The sequence below is a fragment of the Haematobia irritans genome, chromosome 4 (genome assembly GCF_050003625.1).
Source record: "Haematobia irritans isolate KBUSLIRL chromosome 4, ASM5000362v1, whole genome shotgun sequence".
NCBI classification, from domain to species: domain Eukaryota; kingdom Metazoa; phylum Arthropoda; class Insecta; order Diptera; family Muscidae; genus Haematobia; species Haematobia irritans.
Window position 1 is genome coordinate 120334260 of NC_134400.1, and position 25588 is coordinate 120359847.

At 33.2% G+C, this 25588-nt stretch overlaps 5 protein-coding genes and 2 long non-coding RNA genes across 9 annotated transcripts; 3 read left to right on the top strand and 4 right to left on the bottom strand.

The window, feature by feature from the left end:
• Nucleotides 1-553: 553 nt before the first annotated feature.
• ATPsynbeta (ATP synthase, beta subunit) lies at nt 554-2703 on the bottom strand. Of its 2 annotated transcripts, none has more exons than XM_075307548.1 (2): nt 2575-2703; nt 554-2466 (listed from the first exon to the last, which is right to left on the bottom strand). In XM_075307548.1, the coding sequence occupies exon 2, from the start codon at nt 2407-2409 to the stop codon at nt 886-888; it is 1524 nt and encodes a 507-aa protein (XP_075163663.1). In that variant the 5' UTR covers nt 2410-2466; nt 2575-2703; the 3' UTR covers nt 554-885. The 2 variants fall into 2 exon arrangements, with proteins under 2 accessions (XP_075163663.1, XP_075163664.1); XM_075307549.1 differs by lacking the exon at nt 2575-2703 and adding an exon at nt 2552-2573.
• Nucleotides 2704-8777: 6074 nt separating this feature from the next.
• Nucleotides 8778-9441, top strand: LOC142236035 (uncharacterized). The gene is made up of 2 exons (XR_012721877.1): nt 8778-8975; nt 9033-9441. It is a non-coding gene; the product is annotated as an uncharacterized LOC142236035 (long non-coding RNA).
• Nucleotides 9442-10053: 612 nt separating this feature from the next.
• msd1 (mitotic spindle density 1) lies at nt 10054-10771 on the top strand. Its single transcript, XM_075307284.1, has 2 exons — nt 10054-10201; nt 10263-10771. The coding sequence occupies exons 1-2, from the start codon at nt 10165-10167 to the stop codon at nt 10655-10657; spliced, it is 432 nt and encodes a 143-aa protein (XP_075163399.1). The 5' UTR covers nt 10054-10164; the 3' UTR covers nt 10658-10771.
• Nucleotides 10772-12343: 1572 nt separating this feature from the next.
• Nucleotides 12344-13300, bottom strand: msd5 (mitotic spindle density 5). Its single transcript, XM_075307308.1, has one exon. The coding sequence runs from the start codon at nt 13161-13163 to the stop codon at nt 12390-12392; it is 774 nt and encodes a 257-aa protein (XP_075163423.1). The 5' UTR covers nt 13164-13300; the 3' UTR covers nt 12344-12389.
• A 2634-nt stretch (nt 13301-15934) lies between these two features.
• On the bottom strand, nt 15935-17578 carry ND-ACP (NADH dehydrogenase (ubiquinone) acyl carrier protein). 2 transcript variants are annotated; one of them, XM_075303600.1, is made up of 4 exons: nt 17427-17578; nt 17204-17348; nt 16367-16492; nt 15935-16268 (listed from the first exon to the last, which is right to left on the bottom strand). In XM_075303600.1, the coding sequence occupies exons 2-4, from the start codon at nt 17336-17338 to the stop codon at nt 16089-16091; spliced, it is 441 nt and encodes a 146-aa protein (XP_075159715.1). In that variant the 5' UTR covers nt 17339-17348; nt 17427-17578; the 3' UTR covers nt 15935-16088. The 2 variants fall into 2 exon arrangements, with proteins under 2 accessions (XP_075159715.1, XP_075159716.1); XM_075303601.1 differs by lacking the exon at nt 16367-16492 and adding an exon at nt 16547-16672.
• A 2581-nt stretch (nt 17579-20159) lies between these two features.
• On the bottom strand, nt 20160-22307 carry LOC142232893 (uncharacterized). Its single transcript, XR_012721241.1, has 4 exons — nt 21536-22307; nt 21107-21470; nt 20711-21042; nt 20160-20646 (listed from the first exon to the last, which is right to left on the bottom strand). It is a non-coding gene; the product is annotated as an uncharacterized LOC142232893 (long non-coding RNA).
• Nucleotides 22308-22756: 449 nt separating this feature from the next.
• Nt5a (5' nucleotidase A) lies at nt 22757-24417 on the top strand. The gene has a single exon (XM_075303599.1). It carries the CDS (start codon nt 22892-22894, stop codon nt 24344-24346), a length of 1455 nt encoding a protein of 484 aa, XP_075159714.1. The 5' UTR covers nt 22757-22891; the 3' UTR covers nt 24347-24417.
• Nucleotides 24418-25588: the final 1171 nt, after the last annotated feature.

Consider the following 25588-nt stretch of genomic DNA (forward strand, 5'->3'; position numbering starts at 1 on the left):
TTTCTAATGAATTTCCAGCTAATTGTCCAATAATATGGAATCCATTGTAAAGTAAAATTCACATTTTAGATTGAAAAATACAATTGAAATCTTGTTGATGAAAATGACCCATAAGTAGTCAAGAGGTTTCCCTATACAATGGCGTAAACTATTACATCAAGTTCCAGAACTTAGTACTATTTTAATGACGTAACCTTTTGCACAACATAATTAGATATTCATGTAGGGACACTTTGTTGTAAAGTTTCCCCAACATTTAACTTTTCATTTGCGATGCATTTTTGAAGATTATAAAAACATTTCATAAACTTCATATTGATGCTTTTACCTACAGTATAAGGCACAAAAGTAACAATTCCCCGTCTTGTTCACCAATACACAAACACACAACAAATGTCATTCCGCTCATCTTCACCCCCGCCCTATGAATCAACAGAAAAAAACGGCCATAGTCGATATGAGAAAAGTACAAAGTGTTATGCAACACATTGAATATGTAACCTCTGTGAAAATTCTGCCTCTTTTAAGGGAAAATTAAAAATTCAAAATGCAATTAGTTTATTTTACCTTTTTATTATGTTTTCGATTTGTTTTATAGCGTACATCTTGTTTTAAAGATATTTCTCTTGTTCAATATTCACTTTTATTTTTAATTGTTTTATCTTGTGAAATCGTTTAAAACGAACAATTTTTAATAGAGGATGTTTCCTTGCGGCAACAATCCCTCGCAGTATATTTTGTTTGGAAAAAAACACTTATAGACAATTCAACTATTGAATGCCTTGTATATGCTCATTTGATGTTGCTGTTGAGTGGCTGTTTGATGTTTTTTGTTCTAGAACTAATTGGTTTTGTAGGTTATGTTATATAGGTAGAAGATGGCGTTTAAGCTGCTTCCTTGGCCAAGCGCTCGGCCTTTTCGACTACTTCTTCAATTGGACCAACCATGTAGAATGCGACCTCGGGAAGGTGATCGTATTCACCAGCCAAGATTTGAGTGAAGCCCTTGATAGTTTCTTCAAGAGGAACCAATTTGCCGGCATGGCCAGTGAAAACTTCAGCAACTTGGAAAGGTTGAGACAAGAAACGTTGGATCTTACGGGCGCGAGCTACAGTCAATTTGTCTTCTTCAGACAATTCATCCATACCCAAGATGGCAATGATATCTTGAAGGGACTTGTAATCTTGCAAGATCTTTTGCACACCACGAGCAACGTTGTAATGGGTAGCGCCAATAATGTTGGGATCCATAATACGGGAGGTGGAATCGAGAGGATCCACTGCAGGGTAAATACCCAATTCAGCAATAGCACGAGACAATACAGTGGTGGCGTCCAAGTGAGCGAATGTTGTGGCTGGAGCAGGATCAGTCAAATCGTCAGCAGGTACATAAATGGCCTGGACTGAAGTGATGGAACCCTTCTTGGTGGTGGTAATACGTTCCTGCATAGAACCCATGTCAGTAGCCAAAGTTGGTTGGTAACCGACAGCAGATGGAATACGACCCAACAACGCAGATACCTCAGAACCAGCCTGGGTGAAACGGAAAATGTTATCAATGAAGAGCAATACATCTTGGCCTTCTTGATCGCGGAAGTATTCGGCAACAGTCAAACCAGTCAAAGCGACACGGGCACGGGCGCCTGGGGGTTCGTTCATTTGACCGTAGACAAGAGCTACCTTGGAGGTCTTGTCTTTAAGGGAAATGACACCGGATTCAATCATTTCATTGTACAAGTCGTTGCCTTCGCGAGTACGTTCACCTACACCAGCGAACACAGAGTAACCACCATGGGCCTTGGCTACGTTGTTGATAAGTTCCATAATCAATACGGTCTTGCCGACACCAGCACCACCGAACAAACCAATCTTACCACCCTTAGCATAGGGAGCAAGTAAATCGACCACTTTAATGCCAGTTACCAAGATTTCTTGTTCGACGCTCATGTCCACGAATTCGGGAGCTTCAGCGTGAATTGGTGCGGTCTTGTCGGTGGGGATAGGGCCACGTTCATCAATGGGTTCACCAATAACGTTGATAATACGTCCCAAAGTTTCAGCACCAACAGGAATACGGATGGGGAAACCAGTATCGATAACTTTGTGTCCACGCACCAAACCCTCGGTACCGTCCATAGCAATGGTACGTACGGTGTTTTCACCCAAATGTTGGGCGACTTCCAACACCAAACGGGGTGTACGATTGTCGACTTCCAAGGCATTCAGAATTGGGGGCAATTGATCCTCGAATTGGACATCGACGACGGCACCAATGACAGCCACAATTTTGCCATTTCCAACAGCAGCAGCCTTAGCGGCAGCCTTGGCGTACTCACGTTGAGATTGGGCAAGTAGTGATATAACTTTCTTATCTGACCTGCTTAAGGCCGAGCGTGCGGCAGAGAACATTTTCTCGATATTTTTCTTAATTTGCCGTTAAAGAAAGTAATTAAGGTAAAAGCGTTCCTGAAATGAAAAAATATTGTGAGAAATTTATCACTATTTTATGCAATAATTCCTTTAAAAATTTCTGAATTTTTTCTCCACACACCAGTCACCTAACTCTGCACTCACCGATTACGAAACAGCAAATTTTGCAGGCAATGTGGCCGTCTTCGTTTTCAACTTACAGGGCAGTGTTGCCGAATGTAAGAACGTTCGTTCTATGATACCGTTTTTCGTTGTTCGAAACATGTCTACCGCCCATTCACAATAAAATGACACTAAAGGGCTTACCATATTGTCGAAAAAGTATATGTGAGGTAATCATCCCAATATTGTTAGCTAAGTCCATGATATAAATAACACGAAATCAAAGCAGAATGAGTTAAAAAAATAGTTTGTTAAAGTGTGTCGAAAACAGTCGTGTACGATATAAAAAAACTCGTCGTAAAAGTGCCGTCACTATTGACAAGTTGTACCACGCCAAGTTACTACAAAAAAGTATCGAATGAGTGCAATCATTGGGCGCCTTTTTAGATACATTTAAAACGACGCGAATAAGAGACCCTTCAAACTGTTAGACAAAGGGCATTTTAAGATAATTGTACATTTTAAGATAGTTGTTTTATACAATATTTATTTTCTACAATATAAGGGCTGTTTTCTTTTAGCACTGGATATGCTAAGCCGTTAAGGACTAAAAGAAAACAGAGTACTCGTTTATCCAGGACATCTCCAAAAATATGCAACACTGTCATCAGCTGTTTAAAAACAATCACAGAATATAAGTGAAATCATGCATTTTTAATGTATCAAATACGTCAATTAGTAATAAATATTTACTGCTGCGATTATTTATGACACTGTATCACTTTGAATTTCATGTTTTTCGATAAAATAGTCACAATAAATTGCTATTGTGAATCGAAGAAGCGTCACTTTATCCAAATACAATCTGGCAATATCGGCGCGACTTGCACTGATGAGATGTTCTGGATAGAACACCAGTGCAACGATATTCTGGATAGCCCATACAAATGTTGCATCCAGTGCAAAAAGAAAACAGCCCTATAGTAGCGAACGGCTAGATGTTGGATGCTAGTTTATTACGGAAATACAACTCCATGTTATAGTTTGTTTTCTCAATCGATCAGATTACATTTTTAAATAATAATCCGATCCACTTTTGCATTATAAATTCACAAAAATCAGTTTAATAAATAAATTATTTCTTAATTCACATTGCAACTGGCGCCATGTTATGAAAATACTGACTGATCCATTTACGTCAGTTTTTCAACTCGAAAAAGACAAAGTATCACAAATGGAAAATAAATTCGCTAGTTTTTCGCATTTTTTGATTTTGTATTGAGTTTCAACGTGAAAACCGAACTGAGTAAGTAAAGAGTAATGGTGTTTTCTTTTCTGAAAAAAGGGCTTTGCCTTCATTTTGTCTGTACAGAATGCGCATTTTTAAAATGTTACCAGCAACCTAAAAAAATGCTATCATTTCAGCGGGCAGAAAAGAATTCAAAGAAGGAAACAGGGCAATCGCAGCACTCCCGTTTGTTGGCAGTGCTGAAAATCCCGTAATTTGCCTCTATGCGTGGCGTTATTTTCACAAAAGAATTCGAAGCCTTTTCGCACCTTTGCCTGTTTTTTTAGAAAAGAACCTAAAAAGTACATTTTCCGGGCAAAATGCAAAAAAAGTGCGCATTTTTTACAAGAAAAGGAAACGCCATAAGTGTAATCATTTCGTGGCATTTTGCGATGTTGTCAATACATTTCGATGAAATAAACGCGAAAAAGTTCCAAAATGGTTTTTTCCCCTTCAAATTTATTGTCAATACTAGGGCAGTTTTCTTTTAGCACTGGATATGCTAAGCCGTGAAGGACTAATGCGCTTTACAGACTATCAGTTATTCCGGACGGAATGTCGGTGTTTGTAAAGAATCTTACAGTGTGTCGGATCGATACGACTTGTCAGCGATGACTAAATAGTCGGTAAATGTGTTATCGATCCCATAAACATGCAGCAGTATCGGTTATGCCTTCGGACTTAACTTATAATGTGCACAATATATGGGATATGTTCGACACGAGCACTGTCGTCCGGAATAACCGATAGTCTGTAATGCGCTTAAAAGAAAACAGAGTAATCGTTTATCCAGGACATCTCAAAACATATATACAAAATGTACTTCATACATGTATTTTGCCATCACTACTTTTACAAAAGCCATTTTATTTTTTGTGAAACGCCAAGCGCAACCAGCTTGTTATATTTTATTTAAATAAAAACGAAAATAAAGTTCTGAAAACATAGATTTTACGCTTAAAATTGTGAAAGGTATATTGGTGAACAATTTTTGATTTTCCAAATGGAATAAAGTGATTGTTTTTCAAATATTTTACAGACACGCTGCCTCCATCGAATAAAAACACTGGCTGATAGACGCTGCAACATGTAACTCGCTACTTGTAACTCTACCTCATCATTAATGCAAAAAATTATGTTAAATGTGATGTGATAGTGGTATAAATGTTATATTTTTAAGAATTTGTAAATAATTAATCATATTATTAAATATCTAAACAAACGTGTTTTACTCGACCACAATGATTCTTTTACCACTATCTTAAAATGTGCTTTTTCTGATTGTTTGGAGGGTCTCTTATTGGCGTCGTTCTAAATTGATCTATAAAGGCACCTAATAATTGCACTCATGCGAAACCTTTTTGTAGTAACTTCCCAATAAACACAAACGTTTGAAAAATGCTAAATTTCAACAATTTTTCAAACATTTTTTCAAAGGATTAGGGTAATATTCAAGTTGAGAAATTGTTGAGAAAATCGCGTTCTCAACAAAAAACAGACATTACCCTCAACAGTGAAATTCAACACATTAGCAATAATATCTCAAGTGTTATCCTCAAATTGAAATGCATCGCTAATCAATAATTTGTCAAACAATTTTCGATGCGAGTCAAATTCAAAATTAATATCGTTGCAAATACTTTTCAACCTAAATTTGTATGAATGATATCCCCACTTCAAATTGAAAGTCAAAGCCAAAATTCTATGAATTTTGTATAATTTATTCATTTTCATCAAAATAAAAATACACTACACTACAATACCAATTGATAAATAATAATCTTATCAAACATATCAACAAATAAGAACAACAAAAAACAAACAACAAAACTTTAAATATCTTAAACATTATTAGTAAACACTTTTGCATTGATAATTCGTTTTCCTTCCTTTTTCATAAAACAGCATTAAAATTTATTAACAAGCGGGTAATTTGAAATTAGGAACGTACTGGACCGCGTGTTAGAATTGATTTCCAGCAGAAGAAATTCACAAAATATCCATTTTAAACTGATAATAGCATATAAATTAAACTGACGATGTGATGCCCATTTTCATCCAGAAGTTGTTGATTTCAACAATTTGTTGTTTTTAACAATTTTAATTGGTTGCACTTGTAATGTTTCTGGAAACTTTTTCTTGTCGATAAGCCACTCATTTTTCATTGTTCAGCTTCTTAATGTTTGCAAGAATGTAGCATCCAAAGATTTTGGTTTTCTGCAAAGAGATTTAAATTTAGTGACTTCTCTAAAGTGTTAATTTAATTTTTCATATTGACGTACCAATTATTATAAACTATTTGAAGCAGTTCCAGTTAATTGTCCACCATTTTTTCATCGGTCAGCTTTTTAATGTTTTCAAGAACGTAGAATCCATAATTTTAGTTTTCTGCAAAGAGATATACATTTAGTGACTTCCTTAAAGTTTTATTTCATTTTTTATTTTCACTTACCTATTTTTATGAACTATTTGGTTATTTGTCTAAAATTTTCCATTTTTTTATTTCTTGCAATTGACCACGAACTTCGTTGCACAAATAAGTATTGAAAACCACATGGTTTTTTCGTTGCATTTTAGGGTAGTGTTTTGTCAAAGTTTTCTCATATTATCTTCAACAACTTTTCAAAGATTTCGTCAACAGTTTTGCAAATTGGTAGTAATTCGCAAACAATTTGAAGATGTATTGAAGATAAGCTATTTCAAGTCAAGTTGAATTTATGTTGAAAATTATATTTACCCTCAAACTCAAAAGTTGTTGCATTTGAAAAACGCTCATCCTGTGTTTATTGGGTTGGCGTGGTACAACTTCTCAATAGTGACGGCGCTTTTCCGACGAGTTTTTGATATCGTATATGATTGTTTTCAACGTACTGGGGATTCTCAGAAGCGCCCCCAAATTCAAAAAATGTTGGCAGGGATATTTTTCGACAAATTAGTCACAATAAATTGCTATTGTGAATCGATGAAGCGTCCCTTTATCTAAATAAAATCTGGCAACATCGGCGCGACTTCCACTGATGAGATCCCAATAAACACAGGATGAGCGTTTTTCAAATGCAACAACTTTTCAGTTTGAGGGTAAATATAATTTTTAACATAAATTCAACTTGACTTGAAATAGCTCATCTTCAATACATCTTCAAATTGTTTGCGTATTACTTCCAATTTCCAGAACATATGTTCTGGATAGAACACCAGTGCAACGATGTTCTGGATAGCTCATACAAATGTCAGAGAGAATGAAAACACAAGAGGACGAAATTTTCTCTTCTACAAAAACAACAAATGTCAACCGTATAGATGTCGCACAATGCCTTCACGACGTTGCGGTCGAAGCGCTGTTTTGATAAATTGTTTATAAATGCATCGGCAGTTTTAATTTCAAATTGTCTGCCAAAAAATTTAATGGAATGAAAACATTTATAAAAAAGAACATTTGTTACTACAGAGTAGGTTTTAAATCCTCTGAAGTGGGTGACGCCGACGCAAACTGTATGATATTTGATAGAAGCGCCGACAAAAACTGCATGATATTAGAGAAATTTTCTTCATGGCTGCCACCTACTAACGCAGTTTCGCTTCACAGTTTCTTTCTCTGGTGTTTGTATTCTCTCTGCAAATGTTGCATTCAGTGCAAAAAAAAAAAACAGCCCTACTATCATTTTTCAACGCGAAACAATGATTGAGGGGAACTTTCTTCGCACCAACAAACAGAGTACCGGCCTTAATATCAAAATGGCTTTTGTAATAATAGTGTTGGCAAAATACTTTCATGTACAATTCGTATACTTTGATACATTTCCCCATCACAGTTGGCGTTCGTTGAAGTACCCTTTACGAGCCTGTGGTAGCGAAGGGGATGAAATCGAGTTTTGAAATGGTGGCAGGATTTAGTCATCGCCGACAATTCGTATCGTTTGGCCACTCTATTCATTCTTTAAAAACACATACATTCCGTTCGGAAAAACTTATGATTTGGACTGCGCATTACGAGTCTGTGGTAGTGATGGGAATGAAATCGAAGTTTCAAATGCTGGCAGGGTTGAACTCTGCCTACATTTTTTGAATTTGACGATGCTTCTGAGAATCCCCCACCACGTCGAAAACAGTCGTATACGATATCCAAAACTCGTCGGAAAAGTGGCGTCACTATTGAGATGTTGTACCACGCCAAGTTACTACCCTGCCAGCATTTCAAAGTTCCATTTCATCCTCATTGCTACCACAGACTCGTAAGTGACACTGCAACAATCGCCAACTGTGATAGTATTTTGCCATCACTATTCGCATGAAAGTATTTTGCCATCACTATTGTTACAAGAGCCACTTTATATTTTGTGAAACACCAAGCACAACTAGCTTCTTATAATTTATTTAAATAAAAATGATAATGAAGTGCTGAAAACATAGATATTTCGCTTAAAATTGTGAATGGTATATTGGTGAACAATTTTTGACTTTCCAAATGGAATAAAGTAATAGTTTTTCAAATATTTTTCCAGACATGCTGACTCCATTGGAAATAAAAGCACTGGCTGATACCCTGCCAACATTTTTTGAATTTGGGGACTCTTTTGAGAATCCCCACTACGTCGAAAACAATACGACATCAAAAACCCGTCGGAAAAGCGCCGTCACTATTGAGAAGTTGTACCACGCCAAGTTACTACAAAAATGTTTCGCATGAGTGCAATTATTAGGTGCCTTTATAGATCAATTTAGAACGACGCCAATAAGGGACCCTCCAAACAATCAGAAAAAGTGCATTTTAAGATAGTTGTAAAAGAATCATTGTGGTCGAGTAAAACACGTTTGTTTAGATATTTATTAATTTGATTAAACATTTACAAATTCTTAAAAATATAACATTTATACCACTATCACATTACATTTAACATAATTTTTGGCATTAATGATGATGTTGAGTTACCTCATCGAGTTCAAACCTCATCGTTACCACAGACTCGTAAATGTCACTTCAACCATCATGAAAAGGTACATCAAAAAGTACATGCAAGTAATTTGCCATCCCTACTGTTAAAAAAGCCATTTTTTTTTGTGAAACGCCAAGCGCAACCAGCTTGTTATATTTTAATTAAATAAAAACGAAAATAAAGTTCTGAAAACATAGATTATACGCTTAAAATTGTGATAGGTATATTGGTGAACAATTTGGTGATTTTCCAAATGGAATAAAGTGATTGTTTTTCAGATATTTTACAGACACGCTGCCTCCATGGAATAAAAACACTGCCCAATAAACACAGGATGAGCGTTTTTCAAATGCAACACCTCTTCAGTTTGAGGGTAAATATCATTTTCAACATAAATTCAACTTGACTTGAAAAAGCTCATCTTCAATTCATCTTCAAATTGTTTGCGAATTACAACCAATTTGGCAAAATGTTGACGATGTTGTATTTTTCAAACGTTTGTGTTTATTGGGTGGTTGATAGACGCAGCAACATGTAACTCGCTACTTGTAACTCAACATCATCATTAATGCCAAAAATTATGTTAAATGTAATGTGATAGTGGTATAAATGTTATATTTTTAAGAATTTGTAAATGTTTAATCAAATTAATAAATATCTAAACAAACGTGTTTTACTCGACCACAATGATTCTTTTACAACTATCTTAAAATGCACTTTTTCTGATTGTTTGGAGGGTCCCTTATTGGCGTCGTTCTAAATTGATCTATAAAGGCACCTAATAATTGCACTCATGCGAAACATTTTTGTAGTAACTTGGCGTGGTACAACTTCTCAATAGTGACGGCGCTTTTCCGACGAGTTTTTGATGTCGTATATGATTGTTTTCGACGTAGTGGGGATTCTCAAAAGAGTCCCCAAATTCAAAAAATGTTGGCAGGGAAGCTAGTTGCGCTTGACGTTTCACAAAATACAAAATGGCTCGTCTAAGAATAGTTATGGCAAAATACTTTCATGTACATTTTGTACTGTTTGATATGCTTCCCCCATCACAGTTGGCGATTGTTGTAGTGACATTTACGAGTCTGTGGTTGCGATGAGGATGAAATGGAACTTTGAAATGCTGGCAGGGATGTTTCAACGTCTATCAGTCAGTGTGTTTTTTTTCTTGATGGAGGCAGCGTGTCTGGAAAAATATATGAAAAACTATCACTTTATTTCATTTGGAAATTCGTAAATTATTCACCGTTTTTGTTGCCCCAACGTTGATTAATTCCGTACTATTTGAATTTTATATGGTTTTTGTAACTGTGTCACCCTTTGATTTCGATGTAGTTTCAAACGTTTTCTTCATCGGTACCTTCTCTGTATTTGTCCGCCTTTGCTTGAATCTAAAATTTTTAAATTACTATGGAATGTTCGGTGAACAAAATTTTGCAAGAATTAAGTACGGATTGATATAATTCTTAAAAGCGTTAAAATTAACACATACATATTCATCTTTTTAGGAGAAGGCCGAAGATCAATGGAAGTACAATTTCAACACATGGCCGAAGTCGTCGACAAATCCAATAATATATTATTGCAAATAGAAGCTTTGAGGATCATAAAACCTGTGGACAACAAACTCCCTTACACTTATAATAACGATACCATAAATTATTTAACTAAAATTGTTGACAAGTTTGTGCATCTAATAAGCGTATCCGATACTTCCGCTGATACGGGTGCAACGTTTGAAGATTACTTGGAGACCGCTAGTCAGCGCGCTGAGTACCTTGGAAGTAATGTGAGAAAACTTCTTGCAATTTGGAATACAGTGCAACAAATGCGGCTCATGTTACTGCATCAGGAAATAGACGTCGATAATGACGAAGAAGACAAGGAGAATCAGATATGTTGAACTTCAAATCCGTAAGAGAACACTAACATAACCTTGGGTTAGAGATTTGTTTCCTTTTTGAAATGTGTGAAAGCCTAATATATATTTGATAATCGATAGAAACAGTATAGTAAAGTCTTTGAGTTATTTGTATGTATATAGCCCAATTCTGAATATTCCCTAGGGAATGTATTATTTGGGAATTCATTTTCCCTGGGAAAAGTGAAAAATGTTGCTTATAACAGTAGCTGAGGAGAGGCGCATCAACGTAACAGTGCCCAAAGGATAGAAAGGAGATAGCTACGTGATGCGATTAACCCACTTGAGTTGCCTGAAACGTTGTAACTACATACTTGTACATGAAGAGGTTGTTATTTTGTTCATGGGATACATTGTTTTTGAAGGTTTCACAAATATTATAGGGTTAAAGTGGCAGCCCGATTTGATTCAGACTCGCTTAGACCGTTCAGGCCACTGTGATACAATATTATATGGTAACTAAGCTTGCCTTCAAATACCTGTTGGATGCATTGGCAGCCCGCATTCCACCTCAACGCAAGCCATTTGGATTATCCCCACTAGTAAGATTAAGTACTACACTTCTTTGCCGAAGGTTTCTACCAAAAAGGGCGTAGGAAAAGATCGAGACGTATCTCTGACCCAGAGAAGCCTGAACAAAGTTCATAAAGAAGCCATAAATATATTTGAAGAACCCCTATGTCCGAAGTGGATATATTTCACCAAAACGGAAGAAGAAAAGTAGAAAATTTGGTTAGCTTTTTACGCCACGCGGGACACATGTCAACATTATTGCTCCTTTAAGGTAGGTATTAAGTTCGAGTTTAGCCGCTAAAATAGCTAAAGTGGAAACTAAATCAGTAGAAATAAGGTATACCATTATACATATTTGTTGCAAATATAAAAGAATTTCTGAAACGTTATTAAATACCATTTATATATATAATCAGAACATAAATTTATATATATTTAAATGGAATTATTAAATATTATTTTTATTATAATTTTCTATCTGCTCATTGCGTTGTAGTATTACTATATTAATCATATATGGCCCTACTGGGCTCGATTAAATAAATAAAAACAAATGAAAATGAAAAAATGAGAAATATGTACAGATCTGTGACCATGAGATGGGTATTCGGTAGTTGTATGCATACCATCGTGGTGCATGCCACTACTCTTTTCTTTCGTTGCTTTTAATTTTTGTTTTTGACCAGAAATTACAGAGAAATGACGCATTTTTGTTACAACTCCCTTTTTATTGTCATTTGTAATACCAATTTTTCCCCAAGGGAAAAATTTTCCATTTTCGAAGTTGGTTTAGAATAAGGGAAAAGTGAAAAATTCTCCGTGGAGATATAGTTTAGTTTAGGGGAACAGGGAATAGGGAAAAATTCCCAGGGAGTTGTCATTCAGAATTGGGCTAATAATTTTTGGCTTTGAAATTGGTTCAAATTTATTCAATATAAAATCAAAGTATCCACTTTCCCATTGTTTATCAATGCAAAGTTTTAAATTTTACATCGCGAATTAAAACTTATATGTGCTTTAATTATTGGTTCGCTTTAATTTTTTGTATTATAGCCCTGCATGCACCTCTTTCGATTATTTCCTATGATTTAGCATTGGCATTGTTCACATTGACGTCATATTTTTGGCGATAGAAGATGAATAAATAAAAACATGTTATTAGCAATCCTTTTATTATTAAAATAGAAAAAGTAATCCCATTTCAATTTAAATTGAAAGAGTTTACCGCTACCAAACAGTGCGTCAAAATATCAATTAATTCATCTAAACGTTGAGTATTATTATATATTGGATTATTCTTCTGACAAAATATACCTTGATTATCTTTTAAAAAACATAAATCATCGACTTTATTAACTAATTGTGCCAGAGCACTATCCTCATGCGGCGTTAAAGCCGAATGGCCAACCTTTTCTCTTGGCAGAAGCTTTTCTAGTTGTTGCGAGAAATTATAAAGTTGTTTTAGTTTGCCTTCATACTCTTTCTCAATCCTTCGATCTGCAAGTTCACTTGTTATTTGCTTTAATTGCATTTGGAATTTTAGAAAATTTTTATAGGTGTCTGAAGGCTTTGCTGTAAAATCTTCAAATTTGTTAGAAAAGTTCATAGAGCTATTTGAAGATTCCTTTTGGTGAATGCTTGAATTAGATGAATTGCTACACAGATCATTCAAAGAAGAGGCAGCTGATTTGGAGATTGTAGAATTCATACGATCTTTCAGCACAGGCGTTGTTTTTTGCTTCGGCTTGGGTACATTTGTTGGATAAACGTCCAAAAGCTTGAACACCTCTGCAAACACCTCTAAGTTGGGAGGAGTTTTAGTTGCACTACTCTCCTCGCCCGACAGTTGATCTTCCTTTTGATATGCTATATAAAAATCTTTGTGCTCCGTTATGTTCATTGTCTCTAAGGTACTTTTAATGCCATCAACATATTTATCTGCCATGGCAGACTCTATTTTATCAAAATCACACATTCGGAATGTAAATGTCTACAAATATCAAACTGCCTCAAATTATCCTTGTTGCGATCCAATCACTATTTCTAAATGCTTAAAATTCCCGGCTCAGTATGTTGTAATAAAGAAGTACCAACATTAAATAAAATTCTAGCCATATGGATAGCTGCAGGGTGATGCAGAGTGATTAAAAATAAACATTTGTTAAGACTTGTGGCTAATACATATCCGGGATGGAAAATGCAGTACTATAGTACTTTTTTCAATACTTTTTCACCCCGGTCAGTACCGTAGTACCCCCGCGAATGATTTAGTACCTTTTGTGTAGACATTTTTGAGTCGATATCAGATTTATGGTACAATAGCTTTGATAAAATATTTTAATATTTTGAGAAAGTCTTTATCAACCTTATTTGCTAATAGTCTTTTACAAATATGGCAAAACAGACATTTTCATGTGGGAAGAAAATCTCGATTTTGTAAAAGACAGGAATTTATTGAACTTCAAAAATGTTTTAGTCGAAAAAAGAATGCGATTCTACATTATCGATTTTTTATTTCGGTAGAAAATGTTGTCTAAATTTTATTTCTATATAGAATTTTTGCAAAATTTTATTTTTATAGAAAATTTTGTCAAAATTTTATTTTCTTTAAAATTCGGTCTCTTAACAATAATCTTCCAGTGAAATTTTTGTTGAAATTTAGTAAAAATTACCTTTCCGCTCAAAAAATACATTTTTTGTACTTTCTTAAAAATTATATTTTCCATCCCTGATACACATTTGAAGCGGCGACAAGATGAAATTGTAGTTTCAGAACAAAGATGATAGAATAAGAAGATGTGAAATGGTGTGCGCTTGTGTTAGTATCAGAAACCAAAGATTAGTATCATACTTGTAGGAAAAGCGCACAATTTTTATTTAGCTATATTCTTCCGCAAAAAGTTTTTAAAAGTCACAAAATTTGCTAAAATAAGTAAATTGAGTTTTGCATTCGTAACGCAAAATGAAAAGAGAAACCGAAAAAGATGCAACTTCTCATGGAACGTGTATGGTAATAATCTCTGGTTTTTGACGAAAAAGAATTGGTTAGGTGGCAGCCCGATGTATCAGGCTCACTTAGACTATTCAGTCCATTGTGATACCACATTGGTGAACTTCTCTCTTATCACTGAGTGCTGCCCGATTCCATGTTAAGCTCAATGACAAGGGACCTCCTTTTTATAGCCGAGTCCGAACGGCGTTCCACATTGGAGTGAAACCACTTAGAGAAGCTTTGAAACCCTCAGAAATGTCACCAGCATTACTGAGGTGGGATAATCCACCGCTGAAAAACTTTTTGGTGTTCGGTCGAAGCAACCCGCGAACTTGTGTATGCAAGGCGGGCATGCACCATTGCACCACGGTGGCTCCCGACGAAAAAGAATAACAACAAGCCCATTTCACATCTTCCTATTCTATCGTCTATGGTTCAAATACAAATTGAATTTATGTCAATTTTCAAACGTTTAGACAAAACAAACGAACATGTTTGTTTGAGAAACGAACTTGTTTACCGTTACTGACTTTTCATTTGAGCCAGGAAAATTGGGAAAATATATCTATAGTACTCCCATTATTAAAATGTGAAATTTCTATTTTCATTAGTCCCTTTTTATAATATGAGCAAACTTTTCTTTGATACTTGCAACTGGGGGTCAAAAAAATGTCGCCTTAGATGAATCCTAATGTTTCAACACCAGAGATGGGATTCCCCAGGTGCCACTGACTTTGAGCAGCTGATTTTGTTACATTTAATTTAAAAAAATCAAGTGAGGAAAGCCTATAGTCGGACTTCTTCAAGGTTTTGGGGTGCTATATACAAAGGTTTATATTTAAATCTGACCCGATTCGGGGAAAACATGTTCGACTTCTACAAAATCTAATGCCCTGGGGTGGAACACAATGTTAGTAATAAAAATATGGAAAATATAATTATAAATAAATATTAAATCTAAAGCAATTTTTAGGCAACTTCGCAAAAGGGCGTTTGTAATTTATCGGCCGATAAGGATGTATTGAAGGTATAGGAAAATTCGAGTCATTTTTACAAGTCTTCGACTTAGTATTGGCGATTGTACAAGGAAAATGTGGGTATTTGGTCCACTTTTGCCCCAATCGGAAGAACATACGTATGTAGGAGCTATATCTAACTATGAACTGATTTCAACCATACCTTATGCAAATTTTCACGTAAATTCAATGTAAACACATGATTCAAAAGAAGGGTTCGTTCTTAAAACATGGCTCAAAATAATGGTTCGCTTTCAAAACATGACTCAAAGAAAGCTTCGCTTTAGCAGTTCCTTTGTTGGTATATTCCTTGAAGCCATCTTAATTTCCTTTCTTTGTGTTGTTGAGAGTTTCTAACCTCAGAAGGTCAGATAAAGTAAAGAATTAAGCATATGGCCTAAAGAAACTTCTTTCTCAAATGTCTATCAGTAGTAGGTTCTAAGACAATAGTCAAGATTCGGACCATTCGCAAAAGCCGTGTCCGGACGTATCACCGCAACATCAAGCGGCATACAAATCACGAGGATTTATTTGTATAACTCATACTAGAAAGGTGAATTAGAGAATGAAAAGTGATAATAGGACCTACTTTAAGTTGGGATCATGGCGTCACTGTACCATACTTTTTCATGACCGACGCAAATTATAATGAATTTTCGAAGAAAATAGTCCTAGATGTTACTTGGCTACTAATTCTATTCAAATGTTCTTATATCCCCAGATAATTAATTAAAATAATTATATTTTTATAGTTTTAACTTCTAGAGTTAAATTTCACATTCTGTATTTTCGGCTTAAGCTTTTTGCAAAAGGTTTCAAATTAAATTTGCATTCTAATTTAAATTATTTATATATTATTTTTTTGTTAAATGTATGTTTTACAATAAAATATTTATTCATAAACATCCTCTTTATCGGCAACATACTTGATAATATCAGCTGGCCTCAACAATTTCTCTGCATCGGAGTCTGGAATTTCAAAGCCGAACTCATCTTCCATGGCCATGATTACTTCTACGTGATCTAAAGAGTCCAAGCCTAAATCATTGATGAAGTGAGACTCTACACGGAGCTGTATAAAAACGAAAACAGAACAATTAAAGTTTGGGCAAGATATAACTTTGCAATGAAACCAAAAGATGGCCTGGCAAAGGCGCAAATAACATTTACCTTGCTGGGATCAATTTTGTCGTACAATTTCAACACGAGTAAAACTCGTTCATTAATTAATTTCAGGGATAATGGAGGTTTTGCTGAATATTTGCGTGCAGTTTGCCATTGCCAGCTTTTGCTTTCCTAGTATTAAAAAAGAAAAAATTGATTAATACAAACTGTTTACGACATAATTACCTGAGAGCTAGTAACTTTATCATAGGAAGACACAACTTTCAACACACGATCTTTAATATCTTCCATTGTCAATTTTGAAGAATAACAACGGATAGGTGAATCATAAAGGCGGACCTTTAAAAGGTTCTAAGAGGAAAAAAATATGGATATTATTGTTCATAATTAGTTATAAGTGTTACAGGTAATCGACAAGTACAGACTACGTGTTTTAATCAGTAAAAACTTTAACATTGCGAACAAAAATATTTTCAGCTTATATTGAATATATAACAAGATAATATTTTCCAGAAATGGTTGCAGTGATTTTCCAAAATGCTTCTCAAAAGACACTCATTTTGGTCAAATATTTGCCTTGGATTTTTTACAAATCATGAAAAGCGGAGTTGAAAACGACAATATGGATTAGTTAAACTTGGACATCATGATCGAGTATGACTATTTTCTTATTGGATCCTTAGCATGAGCAGCCATTTAACAATTATGTGATTTTGTGGTGATTAAAACATTGTTATAAACACAACCGGCTAACTATTAAACTAAAAGTGATAAGAAACTAGAATTCAGAATTGTTTTTCAACGAAGTGAGGTTAGGAATTCTATTAAGTATACATATGTTGTAAATCCACTGCTTTTGTTTAATGTTAATATTTCACTCACTTGCGTAGTTCCATTGCATACGGGCACCGCCAATCTATGCAGGAAACGGTTATGTGGTTGAACAGTTATCACTCGGATTCCATTGGTCCGGATAGCCAAACGGGAAAAGTTTCGCACAATTTGTGTCAGCGACATGTTTTTACACCTAAATGTGGGAGGATATATTTTTAAATATTATTTTATACATTTTTCTGTTAGGGCTGCATTATTAATAGAATGTTACCAAAAATTAACGAGCAAAATATTATGTAAAAACTTCTGCGAATCTTGTGTTCCCCAATAAAAGTGTTAAAACGATTTGTCAAAAATTATTGGGATGTTTTTGACAGATATACCAGTATTCTTTAAGAAGATGCCAGATTATTATGATAAAGATTTTGAAAACATAAACTGAAAGTGCATGATTAATTAACTAGGTAGAGAGATTACCAGGAGCAAACGTTTGAAAAATTCATGAATTTCGGACGATTTATAAGAGTACAATATAGTAAAATATCTTTTCGTACACTTTTAACATATGTTCAAATGTCATAATGCGCCGTTCATATTATACTTTTATTTGGCCGACGCTGATTTGAGTCCATGTTCGATTTTGCACAGATAATCTTACTTAAATGACTTTTATTTATTTTATTTTATTTGAAATAAAACAGCACAACAAGATTTACATCTTATAATGCGCTTTACAAAGTATCAGTTATTCCGGACGGAATGTCGGTGTTTGTAAAGAATCTTACAGTGTGTCGGATCGATACGACTTGTCGGCGATGACTAAATAATCGGTAAATGTGTTATCGATCTTAACTTAATTTATAATGTGCACAATATATGGGATATGTTCGACACGAGCACTGTCGTCCGGAATATCTGATAGTCTGTAAAGCGCATAAGTGACAGTGCTATTTTCAAAACAATTTCACAAAACAATGGAAAATAAATTAAATAAATTAACAAACATAAAAATATATATTATTTAATATATTAAATTTTTAGTTGTAAATAATTAAACTTACCCAATAAACACAGGATGAGCGTTTTTCAAATGCAACAACTTTTCAGCTTGAGGGTAAATATAATTTTCAACATAAATTCAACTTGACTTGAAATAGCTCATCTTCAATACATCTTCAAATTGTTTGCGAATTACTTCCAATTTGCCAAAATGTTGACGAAATCTTATGCTATGGTCACACTGGGCAAATATTTGACAGAAATCAAAAAAGAATCCGTTGCCACAGCCAAACCAGAAAACTTATTTAGCTCATATTGGATATATAACATCATGGTAGGGTTATTTTCCAAAACCGTATCCAGATATTTGGAAAATGGTTCTGGAAAAATGTTTGACACTCATTTTGGTCAAATATTTGCCTAGTGTGAACATAGCCTTAGAAAAGGTGTTGAAGATAATATGAGAAAACTTTGACAAAACACTACCCTAAAATGCAACGAAAAAACCATGTGGTTTTCAATACTTATTTGTGCAACGAAGTTCGTGGTCAATTGCAAGAAATAAAAAAAATGGAAAATTTTAGACAAATAACCAAATAGTTTATAAAAATAGGTAAGTGAAAATAAAAAATGAAATAAAACTTTAAGGAAGTCACTAAATGTATATCTCTTTGCAGAAAACTAAAATTATGGATTCTACGTTCTTGAAAACATTAAAAAGCTGACCGATAAAAAATTGTGGACAATAAACTGGAATTGCTTCAAATAGTTTATAAAAATTGGTACGTCAATATGAAAAATTAAATCAACACTTTAGAGAAGTCACTAAATTTAAATTTCTTTGCAGAAAACTAAAATCTTTGGATATTACATTCTTGCAAACATTAAGAAGCTGACCAATGAAAAATGAGTGGCTTATCGACAAGAAAAAGTTTCCAGAAACATTACAAGTGCAACCAATTTAAATTGTTAAAAACGACAAATTGTTGAAATCAACAACTTCTGGATGAAAATGTGCATCACATCGTCAGTTTAATTCATATGCTATTATCAGTTTAAAATGGATATTTTGTGAATTCCTTCTGCTGGAAATCAATTCTAACACGCGGTCCAGTACGTTCCTAATTTCAAATTGTCCGCATGTTAATAAAAGGAAGGAAATCGAATTATCAATGCAAAAGTGTTTACTAATAATGTTTAAGATATTTAAAGTTTTGTTTTTGTTTTTTTTTTTCTTATTTGTTGATATGTTTAATAAGATTATTATTTATCAATTTGTATTGTAGTGTATTATGTAGTGTAGTGTATTATTATATATTTTATTTTGATGAAAATGAATAAATTATACAAAATTCATAGAATTTTGGCTTTGACTTTCAATTTGAAGTGGGGATATCATTCATACAAATTTAGGTTGAAAAGTATTTGCAACGATGTTAATTTTGAATTTGACTCGCATCGAAAATTGTTTGACAAATTATTGAGTAGCGATGCATTTCAATTTGAGGATAACACTTGAGATATTATTGCTAATGTGTTGAATTTCACTGTTGAGGGTAATGTCTGTTTTTTGTTGAGAACGCGATTTTCTCAACAATTTCTCAACTTGAATATTACCCTAATCCTTTGAAAAGATGTTTGAAAAATTGTTGAAATTTAGCATTTTTCAAATGTTTGTGTTTATTGGGTACCCAATAAACACAAACGTTTGAAAAATACTACAATTCAATAATTTTTCAAACATTTTTTCAAAGGATTAGGGTAATATTCAAGTTGAGAAATTGTTGAGAAAATCGCGTTCTCAACAAAAAACAGACATTACCCTCAACAGTAAAATTCAACACAATAGCAATAATTTCTCAATTGTAATCCTCAAATTGAAATGCATAATTTCTCAAACAGTTTTCAATGTGAGAAAAATAAAAAACTAGCATTGTTGCGAATACTTTCAAACCACAATTTGTATGAAAGTCAATCCTAGTTCTAACTGAAAGTCAATACTAAATTTCTAGGGATTTTGTAAATTTTATTATTTTTTCGTTAACAAATATAATAATCTTAAAAATAACATTAATAATATATGAAAATAATAATATTATACCAATCAAAATGTAATTATCTTATTAAACGTATTAATAAATAAAACTATGAATACAACTTTAAATATCTTAAACATTTTTACATGTATAATTCCATTTCCTCCATAATGTTGGTGTCATTAATATGCTGGCAATTTGAAATAATTACTATCGAGGAACTTGCTGGCTTGTGTGTTAGAATAGATTCCAGCAAGAGGAAATCACAAAATATCAAACTGATGACGGGATGTAAATTGATGTAATGCACATTTTCATCCAGAAGTTCTTGATATAGGAATTGTTGCACTTTGTTTTAATTGATTGCACTTTGTAAGTTTTCTGAAAACTTTTCTTTGTTGTTTCCTTCATCGGCCAACATCTTCCAAGAATATACCATTCAATGATTTTAGTTTTCTGCAAAACAATCGAGTTTTGTGATTTCCATTATGTTTTCATTTCACTTTTTATTTTGACTTACCAATTTGTATTTCTTCCAACTGACCACGTACTTCGTGATTTCCTCAAGAACGTTGGTGTTACAAAATTGTTGTTATTAAAATACTGGCAATTTTCAGGAACTTGATGACCAGATAATTGGAATAAATTTCCAGCAATTTCAATTCACAAAATAACAAATTAAACCGATGATGCACATTTTCATCCAGAAGTTCTTGATATAGGAATTGTTGCACTTTGTTTTAGTTGGTTGCACTTTGTAAGTTTTCTGAAAACTTTTCTTTGTTGTTTCCTTCATCGGTTTTTCATCGGCCAACATCTTCCAAGAATATACCATTCAATGATTTTAGTTTTCTGCAAAACAATCGAGTTTTGTGATTTCCATTATGTTTTCATTTCACTTTTTATTTTGACTTACCAATTTGTTTTTCTTCCAACTGACCAGGTACTTCGTGATTTCCTCAAGAACGTTGGTATTACAAAATTGTTGTTATTAAAATACTGGCAATTTTCAGGAACTTGATGGCCAGATAATTGGAATAAATTTCCAGCAATTTCAATTCACAAAATAACAAATTAAACCGATGATGCGATATAAATTAAACTATCGATGTGATGCGAATTATCATCCAGTAGTTGTTGATATGGAAAAGCATAAATACCAAGTTTTTTTGGTTGCACTTTGATTTATGGAAACTTTCTCTTCTCGATAAGCCACTACCATTTTTCATCGGCCAGCCTCTTAATGTGTCCAAGAATCAGCATCCAAATATTTTAGTTGTCTGAAAAGAGATTTGAGTTTAGTGACTTCCTTAAAGTTTTCATTTCGTGTTTTAGTTTTACTTACCAATTATTATAAGCAATTTCAATTGATTATTAAAAAATTTCCACATTTTTGTATTTCTTCCACGAACTTTGTTGTCCAAAGTAGTATTGAAAACCATGTGGTTTTTTCGTTGCATTTCAGGGTAGTGTTTTGTCAAAGTTTTCTCCAATTATCTTCAACACATTTTCAAAGTTTTCGTCAACATTTTGCCAAATTGGTTGTAATTCGCAAACAATTTGAAGATGAATTGAAGATGAGCTTTTTCAAGTCAAGTTGAATTTATGTTGAAAATGATATTTACCCTCAAACTGAAGAGGTGTTGCATTTGAAAAACGCTCATCCTGTGTTTATTGGGTAGTTATAAAATTGTGAAAGGTATATTGGTATAAGGCAAAGACAATTAAAGAAGAAGACATGAATTGGGCTTTGATAGTGTTAGTGCTAAGAACCAGAGATTAGCCCCATACTTGTAGGAAAAGCGCTTCGGACTTACTGGTTTGATACAGACAATTTTTATTTTGCTATTTTCTCAAAAGTTCCTGCCAATTTCTGTGTCGTTTGCACTAAATTATTAATTAAATGTTTCATGAAGTGTTTTCGTTCTTTTAAAAGTTAAAAAATTGCTAAAATAAGAGAATTAGGTTTTGTTACGAATGCAAAATGAAAAGAGAAACCGAAAAAAAGTTGCAACTTCTCATCGAACATGTATGGGGCTAATCTCTGGTTCTTGAGAAAAAAGAATAACAACATGCCCAATTCATGTCTTCTTCTTTAATTGTCTTTGGTATAAGGTATATTATTTTCAAACAAGTTGAATTCTAACAATTCCTAAGCATCTGTATCAAAGACAATTAAAGAAGAAGACATGAATTGGGCTTTGATAGTGTTAGTGCTAAGAACCAGAGATTAGCCCCATACTTGTAGGAAAAGCGCTTCGGACTTACTGGTTTGATACAGACAATTTTTATTTTGCTATTTTCTCAAAAGTTCCTGCCAATTTCTGTGTCGTTTGCACTAAATTATTAATTAAATGTTTCATGAAGTGTTTTCGTTCTTTTAAAAGTTAAAAAATTGCTAAAATAAGAGAATTAGGTTTTGTTACGAATGCAAAATGAAAAGAGAAACCGAAAAAAAGTTGCAACTTCTCATCGAACATGTATGGGGCTAATCTCTGGTTCTTGAGAAAAAAGAATAACAACATGCCCAATTCATGTCTTCTTCTTTAATTGTCTTTGATTTTCATAATATACATATTTGTTTACAACTTGTATTGCTGATAAAAGAACTTTGTTCAATGCATAAAGCAATATTTTTTATTTCATAAAATCGTAGTTTAATAGCAAATTATTTAGTGAATATATAGGTTTAGTTATAAAAATGCATAATTTAAGTGCTCGCTGGGTGCCATTTAGCAAATTTAAATTGGACACAGAAACTTTGTTTACCTTTGCGAATGTGTTATGTAAGAATATTACCATAAGAACAGCTGCTAGTGAAAGTTCAACGAGAAGTATCCAGAGAAGTATGTCGAATTTCAAAGACTTTCGTATTTCGGATTACGATATCATAGGCTTTGACTTAGATGGTACATTGTTGAGATACAATCTCAATAATATGGTACCTTTGGAATACAACATATTAATCAAATATCTAATGGAAAAAGGGTATCCACGTGCTATGCTCGATAAAAAATTCGATAGCGATTTCATACAAAAAGGCCTTATTGTCGATGCTGATCGGGGCAATTTACTAAAATTAGCGTACAATGGAGAAATCCTGAGAGCAGCTCATGGTACGAGGTTCCTTAGTTCGGAAGAAATAGAAGAGGTTTATGGAATGTCGCGGAAATGGCACATAGCACAAGATTATATAAAGGATCCACTGTCTGCATGGAACGGCCCTGTTTCGGAGAAATTGAGGACTTTACTGGATTACTTTGATATAGCAGCATCTATTGTGTTTGCTCAAGCTGTGGACGTACTTGACGAACAGATGGGAAAAATAAACGTGTTGCAAAAAGACGATTATAGAGTATGGCCGGATATATTGGCCGGTTTGATAAAAATGTACACTCGAGATCATTTTAATAGCGGCGAGAGTGAATACTTTGAGGCGTTGAAACAAAACCCTGCGAAATATATTCTTAAAACAGACCAAAAGTTGGTAAAATACCTTAGAGACTTGCGTTCGTCAGGAAAATCGCTGTACTTACTAACAGGCTCCAACATAGATTTCGCTAATTTTACGGCTTCATACGCACTTGGTCCCGATTGGATGGACCTTTTCAACTGTGTAATATCCTTTGCCAAGAAACCCGGATTCTTTTCCATGCAGCGGCAGTTCCTTCAAAATAGGAAATTGGCTGAAGTTCCAAATAGTGAACTACCTCTTGAGAATGACATCTTAGCTGGTGGTACAAATTTTAGCCAGGGAAATTGGCATCAATTAAAGCATAGTCTATGTAAACATATTCTGCACAAAGAAGCTAACGAGACGCGATGTTTGTATGTTGGCGATAATTTAATACAGGATATTTATGGCCCTAAAACCACAGCGTCATTGGAGGGATTAGCAATATGTGAGGAAATGTTGGAGGATAATAAGGACTATGAATATAAAAATATCATTCAATCTGAATCCTGGGGATCTTATTTCCATGTAAATGGAAAGTCAACTCTTTGGTCTAGTATTATCGAACGTTATTCAAATATATGTATATCGCACATGGACGTTATAGCCCAAATCCCTGTCAATGATGAAATACGTTGCAAAAATAAACAAGGATATTTTCCAAAGGTACCTAATGGTGTATTGGTTAAAGAAAGTATGTGATTTTTGTATTCAAAATTATAATCTTATAGAAAAAACAACGACAACAAAAGCAAAGTGGTAATTCTAACCTATTAATGACATTTTGTATTATTTAAATACTATACAGATTTATATGTAACTATACTTGGAAATCCATGGTTTATTTTTCTACTATGAAATATATATATATATATATATATATATATATATATATATATATATATATATATATATATATAATATATATATATATATATATATATATATATATATATATATATATATATATATATATATATATATATATATATATATATATATATATATATATATATATATATATATATATATATATATATATATATATATATATATATATATATATATATATATATATATATATATATATATATATATATATATATATATATATATATATATATATATATATATATATATATATATATATATTATATATATATATATATATATATATATATATATATATATATATATATATATATATATATATATATATATATTGATAATTTGAACACTATGTCTTGATGTTGTGGTTATTCTCGCCAGACCTTTAGATTTCATTTTTGTTTCATTAAAATGTGTGAAACCATGTTACATCATTGCAAATAGACTAGTACGTATTCAAAATTTTCATATAATACTGTCTCCCACTGTTACACGTAATTTGGGAAATTTTTACAGTTTTTTTTCCAAATCTTCTCAAATTGTCTGAGAAGCTTAACTATTACAAATGTTAATCTATTTTCATATACCTCCTTATCGGACTTTCGTATGTGACATTCCAAGTTTAGTCGTCTATATTAAAGATCGCATAAAGTAAATACAAGTAACAAAAGTAAAATGGTTGTTTATTGTCAATTATAGTTCGTGAGCGCATGTATTACTATAGTATACGTTTTTGCGATGTATCAAATATATATAATTGCGAAATCGAATAGTACTCTATTTTATGAATGGACAAACAAGTGAAAAGATAACTTTTAATGTTTTACCTCATTAGTGTTAATTGATAATGGTATAACTATTTCCAAAATATAAACCATAGCAGAATTTATTGTTTTAATTTAGCAGTCGTTGTATGAAATCTCATAAATTATGTAAATCTTTCCCTTTGTTAATATATTGAGAATACATTTTCGTTTTTATTGTTTGCTGTTACGCAATATCATTTCATTGTTTAAATTTAGCTGTCATTTATCCCAGGTTATATAAACTCAGAAA

Excerpts from the sequence above, each read along its gene's own strand:
- msd5 (XM_075307308.1), bottom strand. The coding sequence starts at position 13,163 with ATGTGTGATTTTGATAAAATAGAGTCTGCCATGGCAGATAAATATGTT.
- ND-ACP (XM_075303600.1), bottom strand. The coding sequence starts at position 17,338 with ATGTCGCTGACACAAATTGTGCGAAACTTTTCCCGTTTGGCTATCCGG. Across the intron at positions 16,493-17,203 it reads TATGCAATGGAACTACGCAA|GAAAGCAAAAGCTGGCAATG; the intron begins GTGAGTGAAATA and ends TTTTAATACTAG. Across the intron at positions 16,269-16,366 it reads ACAAAATTGATCCCAGCAAG|CTCCGTGTAGAGTCTCACTT; the intron begins GTAAATGTTATT and ends GTTTTTATACAG.
- ATPsynbeta (XM_075307548.1), bottom strand. The coding sequence starts at position 2,409 with ATGTTCTCTGCCGCACGCTCGGCCTTAAGCAGGTCAGATAAGAAAGTT.
- msd1 (XM_075307284.1), top strand. The coding sequence starts at position 10,165 with ATGGAATGTTCGGTGAACAAAATTTTGCAAGAATTAA. Across the intron at positions 10,202-10,262 it reads CAAAATTTTGCAAGAATTAA|GAGAAGGCCGAAGATCAATG; the intron begins GTACGGATTGAT and ends TCATCTTTTTAG.
- Nt5a (XM_075303599.1), top strand. The coding sequence starts at position 22,892 with ATGCATAATTTAAGTGCTCGCTGGGTGCCATTTAGCAAATTTAAATTG.